This window comes from Capricornis sumatraensis, chromosome 8, assembly GCF_032405125.1.
Source record: "Capricornis sumatraensis isolate serow.1 chromosome 8, serow.2, whole genome shotgun sequence".
NCBI classification, from domain to species: domain Eukaryota; kingdom Metazoa; phylum Chordata; class Mammalia; order Artiodactyla; family Bovidae; genus Capricornis; species Capricornis sumatraensis.
The window spans coordinates 83,532,668-83,559,589 of NC_091076.1; the positions used below are offsets into that span (position 1 = coordinate 83,532,668).

The 26,922-nt window shown below is 41.8% G+C and overlaps 2 protein-coding genes across 5 annotated transcripts in view; one reads left to right on the top strand and one right to left on the bottom strand.

Annotated features, from left to right (window-relative positions):
* The window catches only part of PIGL (phosphatidylinositol glycan anchor biosynthesis class L), a 52,080-nt gene extending 46,588 nt beyond the window's left edge, over positions 1-5,492 (bottom strand). For all 4 annotated transcript variants that reach the window (XM_068977251.1, XM_068977249.1, XM_068977250.1 and 1 more), the window contains exon 1: positions 4,834-5,492. In XM_068977251.1, coding sequence (XP_068833352.1) covers positions 4,834-5,071 — 238 coding nt within the window. In that variant the 5' untranslated portion in view covers positions 5,072-5,492. The remainder of the gene's footprint in view (positions 1-4,833) is intronic.
* A 561-nt stretch (positions 5,493-6,053) lies between these two features.
* Positions 6,054-26,922, top strand: part of NCOR1 (nuclear receptor corepressor 1) — a 113,944-nt gene continuing 93,075 nt past the window's right edge. Inside the window, exons 1-3 of the mRNA XM_068979138.1 lie at positions 6,054-6,130; positions 21,505-21,682; positions 25,057-25,193. Coding sequence (XP_068835239.1) covers positions 21,575-21,682; positions 25,057-25,193 — 245 coding nt within the window. The 5' untranslated portion in view covers positions 6,054-6,130; positions 21,505-21,574. The remainder of the gene's footprint in view (positions 6,131-21,504; positions 21,683-25,056; positions 25,194-26,922) is intronic.

Here is a 26,922-nt window from a genome sequence, read left to right on the forward strand (position 1 = left end):
AGTGGTTACATAAACTGGAGAAATGCTGGACTAAACTAAATTAAATAGGATTTTTTATAGCAAGACTTCACCAAGATGTGGACGGTCTAACAAGGACTATACAGCTTTAAAGCAGGGGGTTGGGGATAGCATATCTGATTAAGTTCCCTAAACTTGTTGGGTCATGTTATTAACTTTTTTAAATAGCAGCTCGATGAACTGGTATTTCTTGGAACATACACTGGGAATCAAATGAGTTACTCCTTAACTGTCACAGCAACAAGATGTGTGAGGCAGATTGGATGTAATGGCTGAGAACTGGAAAGACCCACAGGGTTCTGGTTCCTCCATATCCTAGCTCTTAACTTTGGTTAAGTTACTTTTTTTGTGATTTAGATTCCATAGTTAAAGAAAAGGTGTGTGGGGGGAACAAATTATATACATGTGTACCATTTTGTGTATTTAACGCTTATCATAGGATTGCTGAGAGGATTATATGAGCCACTAAGATACAATTTTTCCCCTGCTTCTCTCTACCCCTCAGAACTGGAGATGTAGTTAGAATGAAGCATTCAAATGAGTCCCAGACTTACTTATGTTTTTACTATTTCTCTGAATGACTGCCCTGAATGACTTGCCCTATTTCCTGTGAACCTAAGTCCTATTTTAAAAGACCAGCTCAAAAGAAAAGCTTTTCAAAGTTTCCTTAATCTGACTCTGTGAACAGAAAATTCATGCTTTTCCCCATTTTGGGTCCACCGTATTTTCTCTGTCATGCAGTTACAGCTTTCATTATGTTGTATAACAAGTTATTAACTTCCTGCTTTTCAAGTTAGAATAAATCAGGAAGGTGGCTAATGTTTAATCCATACATTTTTTCAATGAGTTGGGGATTTTAAAAGTAATTTTAAAAATTACAAAGAAAGTTAGATTCAGAGGCAACAATGAAAGACAACAATACAGATACTAATGTATCAGTATGTGTCCAGAGTCTGGTAGGTCATATTTTTGAAAAATTTTTGATTTCTGGCCTCAACCTACTAGAAAACAAAAGAAGAATTTAGTAAAGAATCCCCTGTACCTATAATACTTTGTAAATAAAATTCAACCATCTCAAAATAAATTTTGCTTAATTTGATTTCCATAGTTGATAAAAACATAAAATTAAAAGCAAAAAGAAAAAAGAGACCATTACTTGCATCTATTTGCAATTAATATCTTTAATAGAACAAACTGAGAAAAGTGCTTAGATTGAAATTCTCATTATATATGAAAAATGGTTTAATCTTACTGCCAATAAAAATTTTTTTTGAAGGGAAAAAAATGTTAATCAAAGCAAGAAGTATACATAAAGAGGTTATTTGTAATAGAGGTAAACTGCGGGGGGGGGGGGGACTTCTAAATATACATACAATAATAAGGAACCAGAGATCAAATTGCCAACATCCGTTGGATCATCGAAAAAGCAAGAGTTCCAGAAAAACATCTACTTCTGCTTTATTGACTATGCCAAAGCCTTTGACTGTGTGGATCACAACAAACTGGAAAATTCTTAAAGAGATGCGAATACCAGACCACCTGACCTGCCTCCTGAGGAACCGGTATGCCTGTCAAGAAGCAACAGTTAGAACTGGACATGGAACAACAGACTCGTTCCAAATCGGCAAAGGAGCACATCAAGGCTGTATATTGTCACCCTGCTTATTTAACTTATATGCAGAGTACATCATGTGAAATGCCAGGCTGGATGAAGCACAAGCTGGGGTCAAGATTGTCAGGAGAAATGTCAATAACCTCAGATATGCCTATGACACCACCCTTATGGCAGAAAGCGAAGAACTAAAAAGCCTCTTGAAAGAGGAGAGTGAAAAAATTGGCTTAAAGCTCAACATTCAGAAAAATAAGATCATGGCACCCATCACTTCATGGCAAATAGATGAGAAACACTGGAAACAGTTGACAGACTTTATTTTCCTGGGCTCCAAAATCACTGCAGATGGTGACTGCAGCCATGAAATTAGAAGACGCTTAATCCTTGGAAGAAAAGTTATGACCAACCTCGACAGTATATTAAAAAGCAGAGATGTTACTTTGCCAACAAAGGTCTGTCTAGTCAAAGCTATGGTGTTTCCAGTAGTCATGTATGGATGTGACAGTTGGACCATAAAGAAAGCTGAGCACTGAAGAATTGATGCTTTTGAACTGTGGTGTTAGTGTTGGAGAAAACTCTTGAGAGTCCCTTGGACTGCAAAGAGATCAAACCAGTCAATCCTAAAGAAAATCAGTCCTGAATATTCATTGGAAGGACTGATGCTGAAGCTGAAACTCCAATACTTTGACCACCTGATGTGAAGAACCGACTCACTAGAAAAGACCCTGATAAAGGCAGGAGAAAGGGGATGAGATGGTTGGATGGCATCACTGACTCGACGGACGTGAGTTTGAGTAAGCTCCAGGAGTTGGTGATGGACAGGGAAGCCTGGTGTGCTGCAGTCCATGGGGTCGCAAAGAGTTGGACACGACTGAGTGACTAAACTGAATTGAAGGGATGACTAACTAAAAGGCTTCCCTGGTGGCTCAATGCTGGAGACTCAGCCTTTATCCTTGGGTTGGGAAGATCCCCTGGAGAAGGAAATGGCAACCCATTCCAGTATTCTTGCTTGGGAAATCCCATGGACTGAGGAGCCTGGCAGGATACAGTCCATGGGGTTGCAAAAGAGTTGGTCACGACTTAGCGACTAAACAACAACAAACTAAATTAAGGTTTATCCCTATGAAACCATTTAAAAGGCTATACCTAGTTCTAATTAATATGGATAAATGTTTAAATTACAAGTTTCAGAAGGATGTGTTCATTACCTAACTCATTTTCAGTTTTATTCCCAGGGCAGAGTATACATCCTAGCAGACCAACTTTTTTAATGAAAAAAAAAAAAAAATTTTTTTTTTAGTTAAGACTTTAAGAGAAGTTTTAGGCTCACAGCAAACTTGAAGGCAAGATACAGAGAGTTCCCATAGACTCCCTGCCCCACACGTCCACAGCCTCCTCGTTATCAGCATCTCCCACTGGATGGTACATTTGTTACAACTGGTGAACCTCCACTGACACCATCATCACCTGAAGTCCACACTTTCCATTAGGCTCACTCCTGGTCTTGTACAGTCTGTGGGTTTGGAGAAACGTATGACAACCCACTCCAGTATTCTTGCCTGGAAGATCCCATGGACTGAGGAGCCTGTCAGGCCACAGTCCCTGGGGTTGCAAAGAGTCAGACATGACTTAGTGAATGAGCATGCATATAATGACATGTAGCCATCATTGTAGTATCAGAGTATTTTCACTGCCCTAAGAATCATCTGTGCTCTGTCTATACATCCTTTCTCCCATCCCAGCCCGATCCCCACTTTTTACTGTCTCCATAGTTTTGCCTTTTCTTGATTGTCAGGTAGGTGGAGCCATACAGTACAAAGCCTTTTCAGATTGGCATCTTTCATTTAGTAATATGCATGTAAGAGTCCTTCATGACTTGACAGCTCATGTCTTTTTAGCTCTAATATTCCACTGTCTGAATGGACCACAGTTTTATCCACACACCCACTGAAGGACATCTTGTTGCTTTCATGTTTTGGCAATTACAAATAAAGCTGCCTTAAACATCTGGGTGTAGGTTTTTGGGTGAACATGTTTTCACTTTCTTTGGATAAATATCAAGGAGGGTTATTGCTGATAAGTGTATGTTTAGGTTTGTAAGAGATTACCAAACTAACTTCCTTACAAAGTGACTGCACCATTTTGTGTTTCCATCAACAGTAAATGAGAATTCCTTTGCTCCACATCCTCACCAGCATTTGGTGATGTTAGTGTTCTGGATTTTGGCCATTTATTATTATTTAATCTTTTGGCTGTGCTGTTTGGCATGTGGGACCTGAGCTCCTTGACCAGAGATGCAACCAGCACCCCCTACATTGGCAGCCTGTAGTCTTAACCATTGGACTTCCAGGGAAGTTCCCTGCCTATTTTAATAGTGATTAGTACAAAAAAGTTTTTAATAAATATTTAAGAAATTAATGACAAGTAATATTCTGTGACAAATAGTATAAAACATGCTTATTGAGAAAAATCTGTATAGAAAAAGAACTGGTATGAAACACAACGAAATGGGGAAAGAGCTCATTGCCCATGTTACAACCAGCTTTATTGAGGCATGGTTTTTACATACCATCCATTTCACCCACTGTATATGTACAGTTTAGTTATTTCATTTATACAGCTGTGCAATTATCACCATAATCCAGCATAATGGTCAATTTCTGTTTTCTCATCGCATCTCTTCTGTACGGTAAAGGAGGATTTATTCTTTGAAAGGTCCCTTCAGTGAAAGCTGGGTGGAGTGGAACGCTAAAACGATCTGTAAGATTACTTTCTAGTCTAATGGGCTCTCCCCTCGGTTTGACATGTACATGTTTCTAGCACAGAATGAAGAGTTGAGCAGTCAGGACACGGCCTAGATTCTGTTTGGTCGTTATTCTTGGGCCTCTTGTGAATGAAAAGGTTCCACAGAATACCGATTACAGCCACAGTTCCCAGCACAGATGTAGGTATTTATCGGAAGCAAATGCTCCCCAATCGCGGTAGCGGGGAGCCTGGTTCACACGCGGCCCACGTGCCCCCACCCCGGGAAGCCGACCCGGACTGGGATCACGGATTCTCGCCCCAGGGAAGGGTCCTTCAGTGTATTCATTCGCCTGGCGCCTACGACAGAAACCTCTTCGGTAAGAAGCTGACTGAAACAGGCCGGCGCCTGAATTATCTCCGCCGCCCCGAGTCCCCGCGCCCCGCCTACAGCCTCCTACCTGCGGAGAAGCAGAGCAGGAACAACTGGTGCCGCAGGCGAGCCAAGCCTAGAATAGTGGGAGCAAAGAACATGGCTTCATCGTCGGGGTGCGCCGTCACCAGAAGTGTCCGGCTTCCGCGTCCGGGCAGGCCAGCCTGCTCCGGCCTCGTCACTCGCTGCCAGGAGCCCCAAACCCAGAGGACGCCCCATACCAGGACAGCCGCCGCCAGACACAGAAGCGGCGCCGCCACTTCCATGCCCCAGGAGGAGAAACTGCGCCTGCGCAGACTGAGAGGCTGCCGTCGGGCCGACTCCGGCGGGAAAACCGAGCTCGCGGAAACCCGGTTCCGAGTGTAAGTCCGTCCCGCCGGCCTCTCCAACGGCCGGAGGCTTTAAGCGTCGGGCTGTGTGCTCGGACACGGACGCCTCCCAGGCTCTTTTCACGGGCTCTTGCTACTTTACGCGGCCTTTACGAGCTCTCGTGCCCGTTCGGCTTTAGGGCTGAGCGACCCCCTTGCCGTCCACACAGTAAAGGGAAGCGTCTGAAAAGAACCCCCAACCTATTGAGTGCGAATTCTCTTCACGTCACCTTTTTATCACTCCTTTCTTAAAACCCGGGCTTTCTCGTAACTATCCGGGTGGACACCGACTGTGTTTCTCCTCCCTAATTGTGGGGTGTGGAGTGGCGGCTTTTCTAAAGGAACAGTATGCGGTGGCGAGGCCCGTCCGGTCAGTTCCTTGGGAGCGTGAGGCCGAGAGCGTACTTGGCGGGCGCGGGGGCCCAGGATCCTCGGAGGGAGGGCTGGCATCACGGGCGGGTCGGCCGCGCGCGGTGTTTCAGGGAGGCCCGCTGTGAACGTAGCCCGAGCCCGGGAAGCACCGGGCTGGTGGCCGCGCGACCCCGGCAGCCCGGGCTCGAAGGTCCGCGTCTTTCCCTCTCCCACGCCCGCGGGGAGGCCCGGGCGCGATGGCTCCGCGCTGGGGCCGCCGCCGTCGCCGGACCGAGGCGGGATGCCAGGGGGTCGGACACTGGCAACCCGGGAAGCTCGGCCAGCGGAGGGAGTCGGCCTGCCAGCCTCCGGAAGGAGGAGGAGCCGGCGCCGGAGCCGCCTCAGCCGCGGTCGCCGGGCCGGGGGGGAGGAGAGGGGTTGAGTCAAGATGGCGGCCGAGGTGGCGAAGCAGCAGCGGCGGCGGCGGCGGCTGGAGTGAGCGCCCGGCTCGCCGCGCCGACCAGGCCCGGGCAGGGCCGCGCGCGGGGCTGAGTCCTGCCCCTCAGGCCCAGGGCCACGCCGGCCGCCGCGCTTCGCCCGCTCCCGGTGAGTAGGCCTGGCGCCCGCAGCCCGGCCTCCGGGCCGCCGCTCGCCCAGGGCCGCCGAGGGCTTCGGGGGCGCCCGCCGCCGGGGCGCCTTCCCGGCCGGCGAGAGGCGTTACGGGACCGGCGTCTCGGGACCCGCCCAGCCACGGGCTTCTTGCCCTCAGCGGTTGGGAGCGGGGCCGGGCGAGTGGGGGAGGCTGCTGGAGTTTGGAGGAAGAATGGGCCGGGGCGCCCGGGGTGTCCTGCGGGGAGGGGGCTGCAGGGCCCGAGGCGGCGCGGGCCGGGGCGGCGGGTGGGGCCGGCGCAGGTGGCGGCCTGCGCTCCCTCCGGGGCGGAGTTGATGGCCGCCCGCGAGTGTGCAAGGGGTCAGGGCGGGTGACAGCGGTGGACAAGTGCGTGAAGAGCAAACTAGTTCACCTTTGCGACCAAGCCGCTTGGGGTGTAATGGCGAAGGGAGGACGGGGGAGACGGCGAAGATGGGAACCCGGTACCTTCTGGCTTTTATCGTGGCTGTTTAACGTAGATTCTGTTTTGGGGGGAAGAGAGATTAGAGAAACTATCATTGAGAAGTCAGTCTTAGTGGCGAGGGGACAGAATTCTTCAAATTAACCGGATTAGGGGTATAGTCGTATATTAAAGGTGTGAGTGGGCATAAGTGATATTTAGTAAAAGTATTTGCTCATAAAGTGTCAGTTTTCTTTTCACCGACGTTGCGGGCTCCAGTCCCGCTTCTACAGAGTTAACCTTGGTGTGGCGGTGTGGGTAATTCTAATCTTTGGGATTAGTATTTTCACCTGCATCAGATTTGCTTCCCTAATTAGATCCTAATTGTATTGAAATTTACATTCCTTGCTTGCACCCTGGTGAGGCAGTGATGGGAGGCAGAACGTTGCGTAAAGAGCAACAGGCCAGGGATTTTAAAGTGCCTGCAAATCATTCATTCGTTCAGCGTGTCTTGATCAATAGCTGCTGCTGATGCGTCACACGTGAGTCTCCCTTGGATAGCTGAAGAGTTGATGGCATTATTTAATATTTAATAGTTTTTGAAAATGTGATGTATCCTTAAAGATAATTATTGGCAGAACCAATGTGCCTGGTCTCAGGAGCAGACCAATTTTAGAATATTATTTAGACATGGGTAAAAATTACGGAAGAAATCTTATTTATTTCACAAGTTGTTGCAGAAAGAAGTTTTTATTTGCTCATTCTGTTAAATTCCAGTGGAAGTTATTTATTTTAATATTTATAGTACACAGTTGCTTTGCTGTGCTTTAAGCACACCTGTTAATGGAAATCAAGGTTAACACACATGTATATGAATAATATGCACATACATAAGGGAAATACGAAAATACTCTTTCCTTATACAAAAGGCTTGCAATATGTTGAACTCCTCCCTCAGAGAAAATATAATACAAAGAGTCCTGATTGGTCTTTAGCCATGTGTCATTTTGGAATAAGATCAACCTTTCTCTGCTTCAGTTTTCTCATCTATGCTAGGAGGAAAATATCTGCTCTCCTAGGTTGCTATTGTGAGCCTAGGAGAGTTATTAGTTGTGACATTGCTTTACACAGATCGAAAGGTTATATTTCTGTGTGAGAGTAACAGCTTCCTCTTCATTTTTGAAATGCTTTATCTGCGCATCTCTCACGGCATTTATTCTTTCTGCCTTGCATTTAGGTACCTACTTATCTCCTCTTCAGGACAGGAGAAGCCCTTCTCTGACTTTAAGGCACTGCCAGAGGGTATTGACACAGCAAATGTTGAGTGGATGAACATTGTATTCTAATTAGAAAATTGTGTTCACAGTTACAGCTTACAACTTGTGGAGTATATACCTGCTGATCTGCTGTCATTCTGCTTGCCATTTCTATCTTCGGGAGAAAGTAGAGGCTTTTAAATAAGCCAGGGATTGATGTAGGTTAATGTCAGGCTATTTCTTACTCAGTTTTTTGTATGTTTGTTACTCAGTTTTAATTGTATTTTGTAATCTGTCTTAATTGAAATTTCAAATTCTTAACTCATGTTTGAGGATGATAGGATCTCAAATTCTTAGTTATTTCCATGTGTTCATTTACTTCAGGGATTGGGTTTTACTGGAACACAGTACAAAGAAGTAGTAAAGGTTGGTCAGAATTTATTATGTATGGACTTATCTTGTGGTGTGTAGTTCATTCACTTGTTCAGCTGGTGTGGAGTGCCTCATGTTTAGGGCATGTTACTAAGTGCTATAAAAGTATAAAGTTGACGGGATCACTTATGTGCACAAAGAACTCAGTCTATAGAATGTCTGATACTTTGTCCTTTTCAGGTTTCAGGATGCAAAAGTACATTCAGGGAGAAGGTTAAGGAAACATTGTTTTACTCTCAGAACTTCCTTAGGAGTATTGAAAAGTTACCAGAGCTTCTGTCATGTAGCAATAACTGTATCTAGAGCATCTGTTTTTTATTTTGGTATTCTTGTGGTGGTGGTTTTCCTTGAATATTTTTACTCTTCTACCATTTTTTCTATCCCAGAAGCTTGTGTGGTCAAAATATTACTTGGATATTACTTGGATTGTTTTCAGATACAACATACTGTTTTAGGGGGAAGGGGATTTCCTCTTTGCATATGAAATTATTGGCCAGCAGCAGAATCCAGTCCTCGGCCCTCCAGAGTAGCTCCTGCTGTCACACTGTATCATCAGGGGATGATTCATTGTGACAGTTTACACAACTGAAAACAAAAATTAGGGGGTGGGCTGAAGAATGAGCGGTCAGTCCCTCAGCTGAGATATTGAATTTGAGTTCAGTAATATACCTCCTGAACTGGACATTTCTGCAGTGAAAAGATAGTTTGAAAAAAATTGGTGTTGATCTATATCAGTAATATGATCACTGGGAATTACTAGTTTCATTTTTAATCTGTTATGATGAATATCTTAAACAAAAATGCCTTTAAGGTTATCTGGACCTACTGACAGTTCATGGAATTTAAGTGTTACAGTGGTGGAAATTTTATTATGCCACTGGTTTAGAGACACAGTTTGATAGGTTAGGTTATTTATCAGTTATTGCTTGCTTCACTTTCAAACTGCTACTTTTTAAGTATGAGAAGCTTCAGTTGTTATGAAAGCGTAGAGAAATAGTGTGAACATGAACTGTCTTTTTAATGTCATGTTGAAAAGCTTCATATATAATGTTAGTTTTCTATAGGTACTCATGCCATAAAATTTATTTTAAAGGAAAAGGCGTCGTTTTCTTTTTAAACTAATGTCCTTACATGAATACTGAAGCATGATATGTGTGCGTGTTTTAAATTCCATTTGGGCTGTTAAATAACATGTCTATTTTGAGTTGCATTAAGAAGGGTTGTTTTTTTCCCATTCTGTGCTTTTTCCAGAATGCTGTTTCCCTACCTTACACTTCCAAACTACCACATATATATATTGCCGATTTTTTGATAGGTTTTTATCACATACCACTTCATCCAGGAAGTCTCCTTGCTCCTCCCTCTTGTCTGAAGATGACTCTTTTTGGTCTGAAAATTTTTAATACTTTTTTTTATACCTCTGTTATAACATCATAGTTACTTATATACATGTCTATTTAATCCGTAGTAGAGTATACCATAAGCCCCTGGTGGACATGTCTATGTCTCACTTATTTTTTGATCCTTCTTCTGCCCCTGCTCCCAGAATAACTCTCTGTTCTTGGGAAAGGTGTAGTATCTGCTGAATGCATAAGAAGGAGCCTAGAGTTACTTGGTGCAGCTGTAGAAGCTGGTGGATATACACATGTGGGAACTTGATGATGAATAGTTTTTGGAAATTAATAAACAGGTAGAAACTCACCGGTGTCAGGTAAAACGTGTTATCAGTGAATTATTATTAAAGCATTTCTTTAAAAAAAAAAATTCTCTTGGATTCTTGGGAGAAAGAGAAAGTAAGTGGGGAATTAGTTCATCTCAGATTATTTGTATTTCCAGATAATATTAGAACAAAAATGTTAACTTAAATATGCAGAGGATTTTTGAGTTGTTTTGGTGCTAGGGAAAAAATGTGAAGTAGGAATGGTGGGTTTACAGGATTACTATAAAATCCCTTTGAAGGGATCTCTTTGAAAGTATACTGCTTGATTAATTTTATGTCAAAAATTAAATTTTTGAGTATATTAGTCAAGATAGAAGGAAGGGAAGAGTTAAGATTTCTCAGTTATACATAAATAAACTGAAATTAAACCAGAATAAATTGAGGTTACATTTTTCTAGGAAAATTTGACTTGTTAGGAGGGTCACCTTTATGGTTATAGATGCACCTCCCTCCCACTTTAACTGATAAGCTGTTGTCACATTTTTGTTGGCATGCACAGGTAGAGTCAGTAGTCTGTTTTTGGCAGTTCATTTCCCTTGGCAGTAGCATATGGATTTGTATAATTTTGAAATTTTTGTTTTAAGTAGTAATCATCATGACTTTGAACTTTTGTCCAAACACATTTAATTTTGTATTACTTTTGATTAAGTTCTTTTAATTCAGCTTCGAATAACAATGACTTTTATGTATTTGAAATGAAACCAAAGCTTGTGCTTTCTAGGAGTTACAGCCTAAAATACACACAGTATAAATATGCCAGAAGTAGGGAGTGTGTAGTCCATTAATGGTGTGTGTCTATGTGTGTGAATGGGGTGGGGCATAAACTGAGCTGGAGGGGAGGGGTGGAAGAAGTTACACTCTATTTACACAGAACCATTTTAATGAGTGACGGAGGATATGTTGTTTTGAAGTCTTTTCTGTTCATTATAAGCAATACATTATTTTTACAGAAGTTCAACATGGAAGTTTTAAGATGTGAAGAAAATGAAAGCATCACTTCCTAGATGTAATTTGCCAAGTGTTGTGTATTCTTTCAGGATTTTTCCCCATGTGTATGTAATGTTCTGTATTATGAGACCTTAATATGCTCTTCTGCTGTTCCTAGTTGATGTTTTTGAGCTACTTTTGTCATTTATAGCTACACAGTATTCCACTTATGAAAGAAGACAGGTGGGTTTCCCTTGTGGTTGAGATGGTAAAGAATCTTCCTGCAGTGTGGGAGACCCAGGTACAGTGTCTGGGTCCAGAAGATCTGGAGAAGGGAATGGCATTCCACTCAGTATTCTTGCCAAGGGAATTCCACTGACAGAGAAGCCTGGCGGGCTATACTCTATGGGGTCACAAGGAGTCAGACATGACTGAGTGACTAACACTTTCACTTTGTTTGATCAGTTTATGGCCTCTTCTGTTTTGTCTGAAAAACAAAGCTGTAGTGAATTATTTGTGTGAGTGTGTATTTGTGCAAATAAGCTTTGTAGCATAAATTTGTAAAGGGAGTTGCAGTTAGATGAACAGTGTAGCTCTGGATGGATGTTGTCCCAATATATGGCATGCCCTAGACTTCCCTGGTGGCTTAGACGGTAAAGCGTCTGCCTACAATGTGGGAGACCTGGGTTGGGAAGATCTCCTGGAGAAGGAAATGGTAACGCACTCTAGTATTCTTGCCTGGAAAATCTCATGGACGGAGAAGCCTGGTAGGCTACAGTCCACGGGGTGGCAAAGAGTCGGACACGACTGAGCGACTTCACTTTCACTTTCAGACTCTGACCAGCACTGAAAATTACTCTTGAAAATATTTTGTCAGTTTAAGAAGTGGGGAAAAAAGTGATTCTAATTAGCCTTTTATGAATCACTATTGTTGCTGAACATTTTTTAAATGGAGGGAGTTGTATTTCTTTTAGAAATTATCTGCCTTTATTCTTGATTATTTTTTGATTGGATTATTGGTGTTTTTCGGTTCTTTACGTATTAGGGTGTTTACATTTTTCATATTTGTGCACACCCCCTATCCCCCAGCCAAACTTCTGTAGTATTCTGTAGTCAGATATAGCCAGCTGCAGTATTATGTAGTAAGTATTATTATCTGTAGTATTCTCTAGTATTGTTAACTATAGTATTCTGTCATCAGGTATAGCCCGCTACAGTATTGTGTAGTAAGTATTATTATCTGTAGTATTCTGTAGTATTATCTGTAGTATTCTGTAGTCAGGTATAACCAGCTGGGATTGTGCTGGTTCTGTGACCTTGGGCACATTACTTAACCTCTGTAAGCCTTAATTTCCTTGTTTGTAAAATGAAATGGAGATAATGTAAATGATATTTAGCATAGAGACTGGACAAGGCAAGTGTCTTCCTTACTGGTCTGTATATGACTTCTGGGTTTCATGCTCTACTTAGACCTTCCTCACTCTAAGATTTAAAATATTCATCCATCTATTAAACTGAAGAAGCAAAGTGAGGAGTATTAAGTCTAGTGTGCCACTGCTTGTTTTAAAGAGGAAAACTAATGGATACACATTTGCTTTTATATCTTTCAATGTTTATGAAAGAAAACCCAGGACACTGGTATTGTTGATTGTTGTAGGAAGCAGAGCTAAGTAACAGAGGCATGTGAATGAGAGGAAGACTTGACTGGATACCTTTCTGCATTTTTAAAACAAAGAAGTCCTCAGATTTTAATTTTTAAAGGTTTCTTTTTCTCTTCACTTTTCTTTTCCTTTTTTTTAAAAAAAAAAACTTTGAATTTTGGGGCTCCATCTGGAATTTATTTCTAGTATAGGAAATGAGGTAGACATATATTTTGGGGGGGGATAGGAGGTGTGTATGTTTTTTCCCTGAAATAACCAGTTGTGTCGGCACCATTTGGTGAATAATCCAGCCTTTGCCCCAGTTACTAGATTTGTGCCTTTTATCATTTGCTAAATATACTTAGAACTATTTCTTGGTCTCTTGTTTTATGTTATGATGTTCTTTAAATTACTGTTTTATAGTTTTAATACTGATAGGGTTAGTCATCTGTTCATTGCTCTCTTTTTTTTTTCAGACTTTGACAATTCTGGTCTGTGTATTCTTCTGGATGAACTTTAGAATCATTCTGTGAAGTTGAAAAAGAAATCTTGCTAGGTTTTTATGAATCGTGATTGGCAGTATTGAGTTCATGGGCTAATTTTAGGAAAATTGACACCTTGTGTACTTCCTGTTATAGGAGTTATAGGAATAACTCCTATCCTGTTATTCAAATGACTTATGTTCTTCAGTAGATTTTCAAATTTTCCTTCAAATAAGTTTGCACATTTCTTATTTCTTTTGTCCAACAAATGTAGTAAGGAATCAAGCAGAGAGTTTATATTCTAGTGGGGGAAGTAGCACAAATTAATGCATTTCACATTATGATTAGCCTATAAAGGAACAAAAGGGTAACGAGGATGGCTGGGATAGGCCTTTCTGAGAAGAGGGCATTTGAAACTGAGACCTAAGTTTGAGGAGTCCTAGGCCCCACGGCGGGCCAGGAAGAGCATTCCAGGCCGACAGTATAGAAGGACAAAGGGCTGAGGCAAGACGGGGCCTGGCACCAGTGAGAGGCTGGAGGGAAGCTCCAGTTGCGGCCTCCTGAGCAGTCAGGGAGGAAGAGGCCAGTCAGCGGGGGCTCCTGGGCCACTGTGAGGAGTTCCGGTTCTGTCTGTAGTGAATCGCAGCCCACAAGGAGTCTTGAGCAGGAGAGTGACATGTTCTGATTGATGGTTTAAAAGACATTTAGCTTTTTTTTTTTTTTTTTACATTTGGCTTTTGAGTGGAGAAAGTTTTGAAGTGGGAAGTGTGGTTAGGAGTTTCTGTAGCTGGAGATGAGACTGGGGGTAGTGGGGTTGGAGAAGCTTGGGAGGCTGTGGGTGGGGGCATGAAAGAAGGGTAGGGCTTGCTGTTGGAGTGGGTGTGTTGAGAGCTAAGAAAGAACTGTTAGGTGGGGAGCCATGTGGGAGAAGAGATGGCCGCTACCTTCACAGGTCTCTGGTTTTGTTTATTTTTTGTTTGCATTTTTTTGGTATAGAATTCAGTACATTTACGGAGAAGGCAATGGCAACCCACTGCAGCACTCTTGCCTGGAAAATCCCATGGACGGAGGAACCTGGTAGGCTGAAGTCCATGGGGTCACGAAGAGTCGGACACGACTGAGCGACTTCACTTTCACTTTTCACTTTGATGCATTGGAGAAGGAAATGGCAACCCACTCCAGTGTTCTTGCCTGGAGAGTTCCAGGAATGGGGAAGGCTGGTGGGCTGCCATCTACAGGGTTGCACAGAGTTGGACACGACTGAAGCGACTTAGCAGCAGCAGCAGTACATTTAAGTCAGTTTCTCATTTACCCTACTTTCTTTTAGTATCTACCTTAGAAGTTGTTCGTTAGCCCTGTTTTGTGTTGCTTCCTAACCTTTACAGCCTCTCTTAGTGGGAGGCAGCAAAAAACATGATCTTTAAGATCACCCTGAGATAGGAAACTCACGGGGAAGCTCCTCAGCCTCGCCAGAGCTTCACTCAGGAGAATCGTGGAGCTCGTGGTGCAGGTGAGTGCACGCTTGCCACTCCTCGTGCTCTGCCTGTGATGCGACAGAGGCTTGATAAGTGGCCACTTTACTACTCTCCTTCAGAGTTGTCATCTTGATTAATCCTGGTCAAGCAGCTAAAGTTAAAGTGAAAGCGTCTGATCTCAAACCTCTGTTTTTTGTGTTAATGGAGGAGAGGGTTGCAAATAGTTGTCCGTTTTGACTTTGAAATATACTCATTTTCACTGTAGGAGTGAATGTTGTCAATTTAGAGAATTAGGTCAGTATAGTGCAGCCACATGGCAGAGTCCTCAGCTCCCCAGTGCTCTCTCCTGCCCCTCACTGCCTGGGGAACCTTTTCCTTTCTCGCCTTAGTAGGGATAGAGTAGTGGTGGTGTTTTCGTTTGAGAATTATTTATTGAACACCTGGAATCTAAGATTAATGAAATGATTATGCCCATATTAATGTGTTCCTCTCAGTGCTTTACTTTATTGGGCGTAGGGTAGTCTAAACTAAAAGGCCTTTTGCTTTAGCTCCCCTTCATCTGTCTTGAGATGAGATGTCATTATGTCAGAGAGGCCAAAAATAAAACACCATGTTAATGGCATTCCCCTAGAGTAGCTTCTTTCCCCAGAGGGAAGAATGTTCTAGATTATTTTACAGGAGAAATCCTCTTCGGTTGGGCACTAATGACAGAGCTCACTGGGATGGTTTCTAGCTGTCTTCTCTCCTGGAGGCTGGACCAGAGATAGGCTCAGATGGGCTTTCTCAGAGGTGGCTGGGTACTCGAGGGGTCCGTCTTAGCCTCTCCTTGCCTAATGTGCATTTGGAGTTGGACTAGCTGAGTTGCTTTGTGAGAATCAGTGATACCGGATTTACCTCAGTTTAGTATCGGCGTCTGTGGTGTCATAGAGGTCATTCCCCTCTGCCACACTTTTGTATCAGAAAGTGTTATATGATCCTTTAAGAGAAAATTGAATTGTGTACATTATAGGGTCCTTTATCTGCTTTGGTGAAATACGGACTTCACCTCTCTTGTGACCCTTGGTGAAGTCATTCTTGCTCATCTGAAGAGGCGTCTGCAGTCCTGCCACAGCGAGGTATATTTTTAGCACTTTTTCCAAGATAGCCGAGGCCACCTTGAAAACCTATCCAAGTACGTTTTGGTTATGCAAAGATTGTAGGCCAAAAGCCAGGAGTTCCTGGGGAGAAGGAATTTTTTTTTTTTTTTAGGGTTGCATTTGGAATCTAATTTTGCAAGATAAGTTTCCTGTTGAGTCAGTTTTTGTGTTTGTGAGTGTGTCTTTATTACATTAGTATGGGAAGATTCAAAGGAAATTTAAATAGACTGACTTCATTTTACTGTATTTTATTACCTGTTTGGGAAATATTGGAGGCTAGTACTAAATTTCTCTCTAAAATTCAGATAAAATGCGCTTCTGTCACTTACACAATGACATCTAGTTTTATTTTCACCCGAAAATACAATTAAATGTATTGATATGAGGGAGTTGGACATAAAACCTTGACCAGGTTTCTTAAACATTTCACAGAATTTTTACAGTCCATGAATCAAGCATGTAACTGAGTTAAAGAGTTTTGAAGCTAGGGACTGAGCTTGAAATTGGAAACTGCCATTTAAAGTTTTTCCTTCCCCTTCAGCCTTCACTTTCAACCAGATTCTTTTATTTCAGTTGTTTGCAAACTGTCAAGTGTTCTGTGGAAGGTGTCTTGGTGAGCCAGGACTGGAGTGAGGGTCAGAGGCGGGACGGGGATGAGGAGGCTGAAAAGAGACCTAGTTTCCCTGTTCTCTCTGAATCCGAATATTTCTTCTTTGGGTATTCTATACATTTGGCTTCCATGTAAGGTTTTGAGGAGACAGTGCTGGTTAGAAAACAAAGAGGTCTGAACTATTGCTGTACATCTCATGGATCAGTTTTAAGGAAGGAGGTCAGCTCATAGAAGGCTGCAAGTTGCAATTATTGTGACCAGAGGTGGGCCCGTTTGACCCGTAAATTTGTATCCAGTAAGGGCTGATCTCTAGTTTTCTTGGTGTTCTGTTACCCACCTGTGCTGGGTCAATAGTAACTGACTTTGTTTTTAAAGTATTTCAAGTTAAACTTCACTAAAACCACATCAGAAAACTAGGATGTCACGAAGGATTGGTTATGATAAAAGGGAAACAGGGACCAACTATTTTACATACATCTGAATATGTGTTGTACTCAGGACTCACCATTGCTGGAAATTAAAACAACTTCAAAACAACACCATACAGCATAGATTTCTCGTCATGTAAGCCATTGTTGGAAAAAAGTTTGGATGACCTTGAGCTAAGATCTTTTCTTTTGCGTCTCCATTCCATTTATAGCTTTATTTACTTGGGATGTCTGAGTTGGAAGGAGAGCTCAGAGACCTCAGATCTCATAAGCAGGGGTGCAGATCAGAATTACTTGGAAAACAAAATATTTTTGAACATTCATACAGTGAAATGCATTAGAGCAATAGAAAGAATGAAGGTCTTTATGAACTCATGAAAATGATTGTCAAGATGTGTTAAGATCTTATGTTATAAGAGCAAGATATTGGACAGTTACATATCCACCATGGTCCTATTTATGTAGGAGGCAAAGTGTGTGTGTGTGTAGGCATTTGTAAAGGAGACTTCAGAAACTACCAACTTTGGTTGCCTTCTGGGAAGAGAACTGGGAAGAGTAGAGGCTGGGGTCAGGGGTGAGAAGGAGATTTTCCCCTCTGTATTCTATGGTGCTTTGAGAAACTCTGAGATCGTGCGTATAATACATATTCCCCAAACCCAAACCAAAACAACCTCCCCTGTCCCTGGCGGGCTTTTCAGATTCCACTGGCAAGTGCAGGTGTATTCGAGGAGAACGCTGCCCAGGCGGTCTTAAGGGTGGTCCTATCATACATTTTAGCTCCTCAGAGTAGCTCACTCCCTGTGAGAAAGCAGCACAGCATCACAGGAAACACTAGCTTCTCCCATTTTTGCCATTGATGATTGTGATATAGAGAAATTTTTAAATTTCTCTTTGCTTTCAGAGTCCTTATCTGTAAAAATCATTGTTAGTTGGGTAAACCTGAAAACCTCCCAATTCTTAGATTTTCTATCTTTCGTGCCTTGGACCTTGGCGGGAGCAGGCAGGAAGCAGTCAGCTGGCTCTTGCCATCTTCTGACCCATTCTGATGATTAAGGTGCGTGAAAGTGAAAGTGAAGTCGCTCAGTCGTGTCCGACTCCGCGACCCCATGGACTGTAGCCCACCAGGCTCCTCCGTCCATGGGATTCTCCAGGCAAGAACACTGGAGTGGGTTGCCATTTCCTTCTCCAGGGGATCTTCCCGACCCAGGGATCGAACCCAGGTCTCCTGCAATGCAGGCAGACGCTTTAACCTCTGCACCACCAAGGAAGCCCAATGTATGTTTAAAAGCTTTAAGAAAGTGTAAGAGGGGAATGTAGAATATTTTTAAAGTTTGGGGTAGAAAAGGTCTTCGGAAAGATGAAATGAGTTGAGAAGGCCAAAAGAAAATGTTTGTACCATGAAGGTCACACATATGGCCAGCAGAACCCCATGGCCTCGGTCACCTTCTCCCTCACTCTTCCTCTGCCTCCTCGCTTTGCCTTAGGGTTTCTCTAGTTTCTCTCCACTAAATGCTCTGGTCTTTTCAAGGCTTGGGCTCAAAAGTCATCTAGAATATAATGTGTTACCCAAACTGGAACAGTCTTGAGAGGGAAATGGAACATGGTTAATAACTGCGCGGGGACAGTAGTTGTAAGTTGGGTGTTTCAGAAAATTGGGGCGTGTGGTCATCCTGGCTTTTTACCTGCCAGGCATGTCTCCCTTCCCCTTCTCCGATCCTGTCTTATTTATAACACTTTATCTTAGTGCTTGTGGTTACTTAGTGTCTGTGTCTCCTCAAAATAAGATGGCCTGTCTTGGTCCTGTTCTGTGCCCGCATTTAGAGCAGTGCTGACAGAGTATACAGCTCAGTAGATGTTTGCTGAATATGTACATGATGTTTCTGCCTTTAGCCTTAAATTCTTGTGAAGATATGATAGACAATACATGAAAAATCAAGTGGTAGTGGTGTATACAAATTATACTTTTATAAAGCAAAATGTTCTCATTTATAAGAACTTTTTTGTCATGTTGTAAGTAAAATTTTTCATTAACTAAACTTTAAAAAAAAAAACCACTTACTTTTGACTGTGTCAGGTCTTGATTGTGGTGCGCTCTCTCTGCAGTTGCAGCAGGTGGGCTCTCTATTTGAGGCATGTGGGCTTAGTTGGCCTGCAGCATGTAGGATCTTAGTTTCCTGACTAGGGATCGAACCTGCTTCTCCTGCGTTGCAAGGATTCCTAACCACTGGACCACCAGGGAAGTCCCTCATTAGTTAAACTTTTAGCAAAACAATTTTCTAAGCTCTTGTATATTTAGGGCAGCTCCTTGAGAACCTGCCTCAAGCATTCATCTTGGATATGTCTATTGAATAACCAAATGAATTCCTAGAAGCCTAGAAGCCGAGTTGCTATGGTAGAGAATGTGCATATTTTCAGGGCTGATACTGCACAAATTGCTATTCTTCTTTAGAAAGCAGTCTGTACCCAGTTTACCAACACACCAGTCATGTTGTGAAACAGTACCTTTTCCTCCAAACCCTCACCAACACTAGGCATTATTTTTTTAAATATTTTGCCAATTTGTTTTACTTTTCTTGTCTTTGTTCAGGTTGCCTTCATTAATTTTATTTCTTTTGTTAATCCCATAATTCTGTCATGTTTTCATGTTTCCATTGTGATCATTTTTTCTTATTTTCTTATATATATATCTCAGTATATCTAAGCAGCTGCTAATCTACTTTCTGTCACTATAGATTTGGCTGTTCTGGACTTTCATATGAAAGGAATCACAGTCATTTATGATTGGCGTCTTATACTTAGCATTATGTTTCAGAGTTTGTTCAAGCTATAGCTTGTATCATGCTTTGTTTTTTTTTTTTCATGGCAGAATAATAATCCCTTTTGTGAATATACCCGATTTTATCTATCAGTTCCTCATCAGTTCCATCAGTTGATGGACCTGACATTTAGAGTATTCCAAGGTTTGTGTAGTTATTTGGGGACTTAAGTTGAGATCTTGTGATACTAAGATGTAAACACTTACTCCACCTGTATTAAGCAAAGAGCACTCACTGTGAGATTACGTAGGCAGTTGAACAGGAATCCAGGGAGAAGGAAAGAAGCAAAGTACCTCTTCCTGGGAGCTGATTCTGGAGCACAGTGCCTGAGGCAGTTCCTGGTGTGTCTCGGGGGCACCCCTGCTCTCTGCATCCTGTTCTGGCCTGTGTCTAGGCTGACGCCCTCTACTCCTCTCTTAACTACTCTGACATGTCCTTTGGCTCATCTTCACTCCCACTCTGACCACTTTGCAATAACTGACCTTCTCAGTTCAGATACCTGGAGGAGAATCTGATTGGTACAACCCTGCCCCATAGAGTGGTTCACTTGACACAAACATTGGGTTGAAGCCACCATTTGACAGGGCCAGGGCCTCTATGAGAAGTCAGGGACCTGGCGTGACTCACCTCTGTGGCTGTCAGTCAGTCTGGAGACAACCTAATTCTCTAGGCCAGTGACCATCACACTTGCTGGTCTCATGAGTCCTTTTATACCCGTGAAAATTATTTGGGACTCCAAAGAGCTTTTGCTTATGTGGATTATATATGTTGATATTTACCATATTAGCTATTAAAATGGGGAAATTCAAAACACATTTATTTAAAAATAATATAAGCCCAAATGTTAATGTAATGTATTTTCCAAAATAAAACAAAGTTTGAGAAGAGTGACATTGTTTTACATTTTTGCAAACTTCTTCAGTATCTGAAAAGAAGATTGCTTGATTCTCATTTCTTCTTCTGTGTTTTAGTCCTGTGATAGGTTGTTTTGAAGGAAGCTTATGAAAAAAAGCTAGCCTCATATAGATATGTATTTGGAAAAGGGAAGGGTATTTTAATAGCCTTTTAAGATAACTGTGGGTATTCTTTGATATCATACCCAAACCAGACAAGTGGTAAGGTTTTGTAGGTTAGTTACTGTGTAGAATTTGAAGCCATATCAGTAAACCTTTCATATTCTGTCACAATAAACATTTATTGGTTTGTCTTGCAACTTATTGTGGTAAAATGTGTTGACTTCAAATGTTTTATTTATGCATAATCTTATAATTCTGTTTGGGTCATTTGGAAAATACTGATTCATTGATTTCTACAGATCTTTACATTTCATTGTGTAATATCAAAACCTCAACATTTGTTAATATCACCACCAATCTTGCTGGAAAGTCTTTAAATGTGGGGAAGCTGTCAGGCTAATGGTGGCAGATACAGGTTTGTTGAAACTCTAATTAAAGAGAAAAGGGGGCAGTAGTTTTCTTGAAGTGATAGGCTCTGTTTTTTCTTCCTTGAAAGCTTTTCTATCCCTAGTGTCTTCTTAGGCTGACTTTTTGCGGCCGAATTATTGAATAAAGACAATATTTCCTCTGCACAAACACTTAACCTTTATAACTTTTCCTGAATCCTTTTAATAATTGACTTTTTACAGTTTTACAGCCATAGATTTTTGTTTTTGTAATGTTTAATATTTGTGTCTCAGATCATTATTGAAAGGTATTTACTAAGCTGCTGCTGTGTGCTGGCTCCTGAGTTAAGATTTTATGTGTTCACTTTATGTAGCTACTGGTTTTATTTGTGATATGTTAAAAAATCTTCTTTTCAGTATAGAGGAAAAGACCCATTGCTGGTTTTAAAGCCCTTGTAACTTCTGTTATATTGAGTAAGTATTAATATATGGGAGAAAGCTTTACTGATAATAGTGGTTTTGTTTATGCAGGTATGGTTATAAGTTATTAGAAGCACCCTTGGTGCATTAGTTCTTATCGTTTCTGTTTTTTCCCCATCCTGTACAGGTGATTTCCCAGATGCATGATTGTTTGTTGCACTTGATCTCACAACCTGGTGAGGACATCGTTACTGATAATGTCAAGTTCAGGTTATCCTCCCAATCAAGGAGCATTCAGCACAGAACAAAGTCGGTATCCTCCCCACTCTGTTCAATATACCTTTCCCAGCACCCGTCACCAGCAGGTAAGGAACAGATATTACGCAAATTGTGTATATATTCTATGTTTCTCTCTACTTTTCCTATGTAATACATTTGTTGATCAGAAACCAAACACAATTATATATATATGTGTGTGTGTATATATATAATGGCAGGAACCATTCTCAAAGGTTAAGGATTAATTATATTTATCTTCTTACTGTGGCTTTATGCCAGATTCCAGGAATTGGCCATGTCTCTGCTTCTGATGGTGGGAGTTGTTGATAGAGTGTCAATGACCTAGAGTTTCTAAGTTAAGACCTATGTTTATGCACCAGGTTCTGGTTGAGCATTAAGCTGGATGGAAGACTTGGTGTCTTCAGTGAGAGCCAGGTCTCGAGCTTAGATTTTCTATATGTGTGTTCATGTAGCTACTGGTATTATTTGTGACCTGTTAAAAGAACTTCTCTCTTCTTGAGAGATTTGATGGTAGGAAGATGAGTTTGTGTGATTGTTTCACCTTGTGAAAAAGAGATGAAATTACCAGCTTGGAGCCGGCCAGGGCCATGAGTGTAAGCTTTGAAAAAAGAGATGGGAAGAGATGAAATGGTCATTAGTTTCATGTTTTTTGCAGATGCCCTTTTTGGTTGAAGAAGTCACTCTCTACTCTTCGCTGAGGTTCTTAACCGTGATTAGGTGTTGGCTTTGGGTTGTGTGTCCTTACTGCCTCAGTGCTGTTCATCTGATTACTGATTTCCTAGCGTATTGTTGCTGCTGCTGTTTTTAAATCAACTTTGGGTTTAGTTTATATATAATAACATTTCATTGTATGTGTACATTTTAACAGCTTCATACACCTATAAGACTACCACCAAAATGAAGAGAGAGCATTTCCGCCACTCCAGGAAGTTCCCTTATTCCCTGTCCAGCTCAGGCCCCCTCCCCCACCTCCTACAGATCTCAGCTCCCAGGATACCCATCTGCTTCCCATCACGACAGATTGCCTTTGTCTTGAATTTCACATAAATGCTTTTGTCAGTGGCTTCTTTTCTGTCTCATATTTTTGAAATATATCTGTGTTCTGGCACATCTTGGTAATTTCTTTTTATTGCTGGATATGGATATACCACAATTTGTGTATGTATCCAGTCACTTAGTTTTCAGTGTACAGGTCATGAACCTCTTTTGTCACATTTATTCCTAAATATTTAGTATTTTTGTTGGGTTGTAACTGGTGCTGCTTTTTAAATTTCAGTTTTCAGTTCACTGCTGCTATGTTTATTAATCTTCTGTCCTGCAAAATTACTTGTTACTTCCTACTTTTTTATGAATGCCCCAGGATTAACTGTGTAGATGATACTGTAACCTGAGAATAAAGACAGCTTTGCTCTTCTGTTTTCACACTAGGTGTCTGTTCTCCTTCTTACTTACTGCACTGGCTAAAAGCCTGCCCCACCACCCCTCCTGCCCCCCCCCTCCTACCCCCCCCCCCCCCCATTCCAAGTTGAGTAGAAGGTGAGAGTGGACGTTCTTGCCTGGTTTCTGATCTTAAGAGGAGAGCATTCAGCCTGTTAGGAGTGTTAGCCTGGGAAATGTTCCCTTCCCCTGTATTTTCTTTTTTTAAAAAAACTAAAAATAATTTTATCTGTTTATTTTTGGCTATGCTGGGTCTTTGATGCTGCATGGGCTTTCCTCTAGTTGTGGCAGATGGGAGCTACTTTGTAGTGGTGGTGCATAGGCTTTTCACTGCAGTGGGTTCTTTAGTTGTGGAGCATGGGCTCTAGGGCACGAGGTCTCAGTAGTTGTGGTTCCCAGACTCTAAAGCACAGGCTCAATAGTTGTGGTACATGGGCTTCAGTTGCTCTGGGGCATGTGTGGTCTTCCCAGACCAGGGATCGAACCCATGTCTCCTACATATTGGCAGGTGGTTTCCTTGCCACTGAGCCACCAGGGAAAACCTATCCTCCACTTCTGAACTTTTCTCTTCTAGGGTATCTACTAAATGTCTTCTGTATTCAGTGAGGTTTCTTGTCTCTGGCTGGAGGAAGTTCGAATGAGCTCTGGCCATGTGTAGGGCTTCCCTGGTGGCTCAGTTGGTAAAGAATCCACCTGCAATGTAGGACCTGGGTTGGGAAGAACCCCTGGAGAAGGGAACGGCTACCCACTCCAGTATTCTGGCCTGGAGAATTCCATGGACAGAGAAGCCTGGCAGGCTACAGTCTCTGGGATTGCAAAGAGTCAAACAGGACTGAGCGACTTTCACTTTCACTGGCCCTATGGGAGCTCTGGGAATTGCTTGTTTTATCATTCCAATAGTTCTTTCTTCGGAAGTTGTTCTTGGTCCAGCCTTTTAAAGACAGGACTGTGCTTTCCTTATGCATTACAGATTGGAATTCAGCCAAGCACTTAAGGGAACCCAAATTCATATTTCAGGAAATCATTCTCTAACTCCCTTGGTGATTTGGTTCCAGATTTGTTTTCCTCTGAACTTGGAATATGTATTTGTCTGTTTTGTTCTATTCAGTGTTGCTGATGAGAAGTCTTTTTATTATGATCCTTCTTACTTTGTAGGAAACCAAGTTTTTCTGTATTATGACTGAGAGTTTTCTCTCTATCATTGGTTTTCTAAAATTCTGATATGTCCAGTATGGTTTAATGTTTAAAGTATGCACAACTTTTCTCTTAGGCCCTTTGAAACCTGAGGAGAGGACTGAGTCCTTTCTAACTTCTGAGAAATGCTGCTTTTTTATTTCTTAGAATATTGCCTCTCACCTGTGGATGGATATTGAATGTTAGAGCCTTTTACTGTAGCTGAGATTTCTAACGTTCCTTCTGTAATTCCTATATCTTTGTGCTCTACTGTGTTCTGAGAAAATTCCTCAGTGCTGTCTTTGCCTGTATTTACCCTTTACATTTGTCTGTTCAAAAAATAAAAACACCCACCTAGAATGAGGGAAACTGTTACTCTTAACTAGCGTGCTAATCCTCTAGGCCTCTGTTTCTTCACTTGTAACTATACATGGATTTAACTAGATGGCTTCTGTGACCCTTCCAGCTTATCCATTTTCAGTTTAAGATAGGGATACTTTTTAGGATTTCATATTGCACACATGGGTTTGAGATCCTATTAAGTAAATAATACAGATTAGGAGTTACTGTGATTCGTTATTAGAAGAATAAATCAAACACAGGTTGAACACGAAATTTCATTTTGAATTCTTTTGAGTGATACACAATTAATGTTGATTGTTTTAGGTTATGGGAAGAGAATTAGGTCAGTGAAGCATTGCAATCACCATTGCTGCTTCTTCCCAAGCTTATTGGACCATAACTGCCTTTGTACACTTGCCCTTGCTTTGGTTGCATGATGCTTTTTGCTTGTTGGTTAATAATTAATGTGTGACTATTTTACTACCAGGAGTTTGCGGTCCCTGATTACCGTTCTTCTCATCTTGAAGTCAGTCAGGCGTCACAGCTCTTGCAGCAGCAGCAGCAGCAGCAGCAGCTTCGCAGGAGGCCTTCCCTACTTTCAGAGTTTCACCCGGGTTCTGACAGGTAACAGGTTCTCTTCGTGTTTTCACCCAGGACTGAACTTGGGAAGTATGTGGAAACTCCACACGTGTGTCATTTATTTTATTACTTTCAATTCAGTGTTATATTTAGTCTTAATAGTCTTATTAACCAAGCTGTGATTAGTCATTTACAGTTGTATTTTGAGTGCTTTTATATTTGTTGACCTTTTGGAGTAGTTGTCAATAATAGTTTATAAACTCTTAAAACCTTGTTTCCAGAATTCAGAGTTAATGCTGTGCAGAGGGCAGTCCAATAGACCTAGATTTGAATCCTGGTCAGCTCTTGGGGCCTTGGTCACATTATATAAGCTGGTGTTCTCAATTCACCCTACATATTAGGAGCACCTGGGGCAATTTAAGAGCTTGATACCCAATCTTATCTCAGAATAATTAAATTAGTCCCTGGGATTAGGCCCAGGTCTTTCTTATTCACAGCCAGTGTTGCTAGTCAGTGATTTAGACTCCTCAGACCTTAAATTTCTACCTGTAAAAATGAGGATAACAAGACATTGTCTGCAAAGGATAGTGGGTATTTTGTCAGCTAATGTTGGTCTCATCCATGTCAGATACTCATTCTCTCCAGTGTCCTTACTGTCTCTGTGGTCTTTTACTCAATTCCATGCCTCCCCGCCCCGTGTTTTTTTTCCTATTCTCACTCTTAATCTAAAGTATTTTGAAATATAACTGCCTTTAGTAAATCACCTTTCTTGAGTCCTTGTTTTAGCAGTTTCATAAAGAACCTGATTTCCTATTTTAAAAAGTATGTTTATTGTTTAGGTTTTAAGATGATAAAAAGTTTGAAATTATTCAGCCATGTTTAAAATCATTGTAAAATGTATTTCTTGGCGAAGATTATGGAGAGAAATCAGATCACTCTCCTCTGCTGTCTAGCAAATATACGAAGATAGTTTTTTTTTAAGAAAGGGCTAAAAGTGCACCCTGCACATAAAGAAGGAAAGGATACAGCCACTGCCATCAACTTGGAAGAGTGGCATTCAAGGAAGAAATAAGAAGAATCTTGCACAGCTTGGCCTACTAATTCCTGCTTCTACTGTCAAAGAAGCAGTGTTGAAGAAAGAAAGGTTAGTACAGTCCTAGGATTTCTCATGATTGCCCCTGATTTGGGATAATGCAAGTGGAGGTGGTGATGTGGTGATCGGTTGACTTAGGAATCCTCATTATACCATCCTGTGGTAAGGATAGTTATAGGTGCCACTTTGCAAAGTGCTGAGCCAGAGCCCTCAAAACTGGTTACATGGGTGACTGGTGGAGCCAAGGCTAAGGATCATAGCCCCAGTTGAGTTTTCCCCTGACTCGCCCCATTTCTCTTGTTTCCTCAGGCTGTAGAGAATTATACAGAAAGCCATATCCAGTCCTCCATCTGTAGATAAACGCATACCAGGCAAGGTGGAGATGAGCAAGGAAACCGCACCCCCCCACCCCGCCCCATTCTTTATCACACAGTGAGTCTGTGTAAGGCTGCTCATAGTCTGCCTGAGCAGGAGGGTAAAGGATGTCATGAACGAGGAACGCATTCTCCTGAAAAGGAAGACTCAAGCAACGCACTGTTCCAAAAACAAAGACCCTTGTGTGTAAAGAAGACGAAAAACAAAGAACATGCTGTATGAATGCTGTGCACTTAAGAACTTAAAATTAATAATGAAGTATTTAAAAACAAAGTAAGACAACTGTATCAGATAAAGCGAGATTGG